Genomic DNA, 5178 nt, shown 5'->3' with positions numbered 1-5178 from the left:
CCCCCAAACTCCATATCTGTAATTCAGCACATTTGCCATTCATACTAAATAACATACATGGTATTTTAACTTGGCTAAGGAACACTGCATATGATATAATTTTGAAAATCAGCATCGCTTCAAGTGGGATTCGAACTCTCAACCTCCATATCTCTAATCCAGCACATTTGCCATTGATAATAAATGACATACATGGCATTTTAAGTTGGCCAAGGAACACTGCATATGATATAATTTTGAAAATCAACATGGCCTCAGGTGAGGTTCGAACCCTCAACCTCCATATCTCTAATCCAGCAGCATGCATTCCCATTAAGCCAAGCAGCTAGCTGTCATACACAGTCCAGCAAGACTATATCACATTGCATTGAAGAGCTGAACAATAGACTTCTAGAATGGTTGCTCGCACCTGCTCGTTAAGAATAGAATCTTGAGACAGTGACAGTTGAAATGGAACCCCTTTATTGACAGCACCTGTTCTGATTGACTGAATGACAGTTAGTATTGTGGTCTTAGCAGGGAACAGAATCAGACCCAGTGTTTTGTCTTTACACGGTCGTTGTAAAAAAACTAAAAGGAGTTGGCACGTGTCCTTTTCACAGATCAGAGTCATGCATGTGATCTCTCTAACAGTCTTTGAATGAAGTTTATAGGTTAAATGGTTCAGGCACAAATGGACCTCCGTGTGGGACATGCGCTGATCTCTTGAAAAATGCACTTTTGGAAAGACTGGGAACCTCCATAGACCCAGGCCTGTTTTTTTTACAAACCTGCCATTTAAAAAGTATTGGGAGTTGGGAGATGAAACTTTGACAATTTGGAGACATCCCATAGAGCTCGCTAACAACGCGTCAACTAAACTTCTAGGTGAAAGTGTTGATGTTTTATGACCGAAAAAGTCTCCTACACTCTAATCTCTAGAGTGGCGGAACCTTGGTTCATGAAGGTTCCACCATTGTTTTCAATGGGGACCCAAGCTTTCACAAAATCGCCAAAAACGGGAAAACGACAAGAGACACGGACAAGCCTATAACTATACATGATCTCCAAGCCGAGCCGGTCGTTTTAGTGTTTGAACGGTGTCTCTATCTCGAAAGGCCTAGGAGGAGATCCATTTTCTATTTTACTGCCCTGCACAAGACCAATAATAAAGAAACAGGACTTAGAGATTACTATAATCGGGCCTTGCTCTGCAAGGGCCCTGCTCCGCAAGCCCGCTTAATAATACTTTCGTTTTATATAGCGTCTTTCAAAACACCCAAGGATGCTTCACAGAGTGTTGTGTTGGAAAGTGTGAGTGTGTGAGCGTGTGTGTGAAAGCATGTAAGTGAAAGTGCTATATGATGTCTTATTAGATTAGTAAGCCTGATCAGGGACTGGGGTTGTAAATTAGCCAACTGGCTATAAACCTTGTATGTATTCACATTTGCAAGTTTCGTCATAGCCTTGCCATGCCATGTTTGTTATAATGTGTACTGCATTGTACCTGGCAAATAAACTACAAATAAATATATCAATTAATGTGAGTGATCGATTAACTCTATGGCTATTTGCGTGACAGGTGATATTTCATGTAATTCAAGCAACCACACAAGGCCATTCAAGGCAAAGAACTGAGGAAAAATGGAGAAGTTCAAGAACTGCAGGAAAACTTGAAGTTCATGAACTTCAAGTTGTCAGTGGAAATTTACAGCTGTTGGCATGAAGTAAATATTTTGGTATGCAAATAAGTAACTCAGGGCCTGTTTATTGAGTCATTTGGCACACCAAAAAAAGAGTCATTCTAAAAAGAGAAGAAATGATGTAGGAAAATTACGATTAATTAACCAGTAAGTTTTCAAGGCTAAAAGAAGGTTTGTCAGGTGCAAATGTTAACCTTTCCCCAGTCTTGAAAATGATTTGTTTTCATGAATTATTGTTATTAGGAGGCCTAATGAAGCTTTTTAGTTCATTATATTCACCCATATGTCATTTATTTACAATGAAATTGACTTGTCAAAGAAAAATAGTTTTTTTCAGGCAAAAGGACTGTCAAGTAACCAAATGAAGAGAAGGTTAAGTACCAAAGGAGGCGTTGAGGATGATTTTGTGGTTAATCAAAAATCACAGACCATACAAAAGGAATGGACAAGGACATGCAGACAATGCAAATGAATGGATAGGCCATCCGACTGACACTGCACCAAACATTGGCTTAAAACCTAATGTTTCTTTTCTTTCTTCACATTTGTACCAGGAGAACTCAAATCATCAACTGAAGGTGCTTTTATCACTATGACAACGCTGAAGAAATTGCCATAAAAGCAGTGAAGAAAGACCTCTTAAAGCAGTGTTTCTCAAAGTGTGGTCCGGGGACCACTGGTGGTCCACGACAGAGCTCAGGTGGTCCACGAGTGGATTTCTACTTTTCCAAGAGAAATAAAAAGTAAGTGATCTGCATTGAAATTAGCCGTGTCAAATTAACACCCCTCAAATGTCAATTGAGTTGACACGTGGTTCCTGAACACTTTTTGGGGGACAAAGTGGTCCTCGGCCTGAAAAAGTTTGAGAAACACTGTCTTAAAGTCATCAGGGTAGAAGAATAAATAAGTGGAAGAGAAAAATAAATATCTAGAACTGAAATGGAAGGCAAAACCTTCAGAGAGATCCATGGCCGCAACTACCATTGAGGACACAGAAGTCATGTCCTGTGTATTTTTTTCCCAGTAATGTGAAATTTATAATGGAAATCGATATATGATCAAAAATGATAAATTCAGTCTGCATAAGCAACCCCCATTTATCCTCAAGTCAGTGATGAATGAAAACAAACTTAAGAGTTTGACTAATTCTAAATGTACTGTACAGTATGCAGTACAGCACGCAGTATTTGACCTCGGTTTAGAGCTGGAAAGTCCCGCTCCTTAGTTCCGCATTTCACGGGACCTAAGCAGACCATTTAACAACATGGTAGTGAGTAAATATCTTCTGATTTCAGTCATTATATGCGCTGGGCTACAAATATGATGTTTACGAGGCTAGATAAAGATTATTCATACAGAAGTATCAATGTTTTGTTCCGAGGCCGTCTGCATGAAAAATGTGAATAAACACAGCTTTCTAAAAAGTTTAGGAGTTCGTACGAAAAATTAAACAAAAATAGCAGAAACAACATATGTGGAGCTCGTGGCACAACTCGGAGGGGATCGAAATATCATCTTAATACCGCCATTGGATTACATGCTACGATTTTCGGCTAAAAACGCCGTTGAGGTCCCATGAAATCGGGGGAAGTGACGTCACTTTCAAGCGGTATTTGAAAATGTCTGGTCATGGCCCTGGAGAGGACTCCATCTGGCAGCTGAACAGAAGAGAGAACTGTCTGGTGTAAAGGTGATGATAACAGAAAAGAAAATAAAGGTCTGCAACACTGTTAAATGCTCCCAAATATTTAATAGCACAACATTTTGGACTAACTGTCCTTCATCAGAGTTGCACTAGCTTCCACACGGGGAGGGTGGGGAGGGACACATGTTTGTTGTCATACTAGTAAATATTAGTTCATTATTTAGTGAATAATCATGAAAAGATCAAACATGGCAGTAGACAGCACAGTTTTAATGAGTAGCATAGTTGCAATACCTACTCTGGCCACCATCTTACACAGTGCACCTTTAACATACAGTAAATGTGAATTCTTGGGTCTAAAGCTATAGGTAAGAATTAGGTCTCAAGGGAAGCTCAAAGGGAGTTATGTGTGCAATGCTGCGGTTGAAGGATGAAGGTGGTGAAACAGTATAGCACACACAGAAACGCACAAAAGCATCACGCACACACACACACACGCACGCACGCACGCACGCACAGACTTGACTTGACTTGACTTGACTTGACTTGACTTGACTTGACTTGACACACACACACACACACACACACACACACACACACACACACACACACACACACACACACACACACACACACACACACACACACACACACACACACACACACACACACACACACATACACACACACACATACACACACACACACACAGACATACACACACACACACAAAACACACATACACACATGTACACACACATGTACACACACACACACACACACACACACACACACACACACACACACACACACGTACACACACACACCCACGCACACGTACACGCACACCGTACACCGTACCTGGTCCAGTGTAGTCTGTGAGACAGAGTAGTCCTCCACGGCCAGGCTCTGCTGGTGCTTGGTGAACTGGCTGAAGATGGAGGCCAGAGCGCCCTCCCCGTGTGGAAGCTGGTACTGCAGGGTGTTGTGGTGTTTCTCCTTCAGCACGCTGCCGGGGAAGTTGGCCCTCACAAACTCCTCAACGGGGCCCAGGGCAGGGGGGGAGCCCCCCACGCGCACGATCACCGTGTAGCCGTCTCCAAACCTGAAATATTGAATACAGGACACACAATTAGCACCGTTGCACCGTGTAGCCGTCTCACAACCTGAAATATTGAATACAGGACACACAATTAGCACGATCGGCATGCAACCGTCTCCAAACCTGTGATATGGGAAATACACAATTAGCACGATCACCATGTAGCCGTCTCCAAACCTGTAATATTGAATACAGGACTCACAATTAGCACGATCACCGTGTAGCCGTCTCCAAACCTGAAATATTGAATACAGGACACACAATTAGCACGATCACTGTGCAACCGTCTCCAAACCTGTGATATGGGAAATAAACAATTACTATGATGATACAGCATCAGGGCTTCAATTAAGACCGACTCGAACACAAACTCCACTACGGGGCCAGGACAGGGGGAGAGCCCCCCACGCGCACGATCACCGTGTAGCCGTCTCCAAACCTGAAATGTTGAATACAGGATACACAATTAGCACGATCACCGTGCAACCGTCTCCAAACCTGGAATATTGAATAAAGGATACACAATTAGCACCGTTGCACCGTGTAACCGTCTCCAAACTCCACTACCGGGGCCAGGACAGGGGGAGAGCCCCCCACGAGCACGTTCACTGTGTAACCGTCACCAAACCTGTAATAGTGGTAGGGATGCACCGGATCCTGATTTTTAGGATCCTGCCGGATACCGGATCCACTGCTTAACAAGAAGGGTTGAAACACATAGCCTACTCGCATACGTGGGCCCTTTTTAT

The 5178-nt window shown here is 42.7% G+C and overlaps 1 protein-coding gene across 1 annotated transcript in view; it reads right to left on the bottom strand.

The window, feature by feature from the left end:
• Nucleotides 1–277: 277 nt before the first annotated feature.
• Nucleotides 278–5178, bottom strand: part of LOC134437447 (phospholipid-transporting ATPase ABCA1-like) — a 633180-nt gene continuing 628279 nt past the window's right edge. The window contains exons 48-49 of the mRNA XM_063186937.1: nt 4182–4432; nt 278–717 (exon numbers count right to left, since the gene is read on the bottom strand). Of these exons, the coding sequence (XP_063043007.1) occupies nt 353–717; nt 4182–4432 (616 nt within the window). The 3' untranslated portion in view covers nt 278–352. The remainder of the gene's footprint in view (nt 718–4181; nt 4433–5178) is intronic.

This window comes from Engraulis encrasicolus, chromosome 21 (assembly GCF_034702125.1).
Source record: "Engraulis encrasicolus isolate BLACKSEA-1 chromosome 21, IST_EnEncr_1.0, whole genome shotgun sequence".
Taxonomy (NCBI): domain Eukaryota; kingdom Metazoa; phylum Chordata; class Actinopteri; order Clupeiformes; family Engraulidae; genus Engraulis; species Engraulis encrasicolus.
The sequence above is the reverse complement of the archived record's forward strand: the minus strand, read 5'-3'. Positions and strand labels throughout refer to the sequence as shown.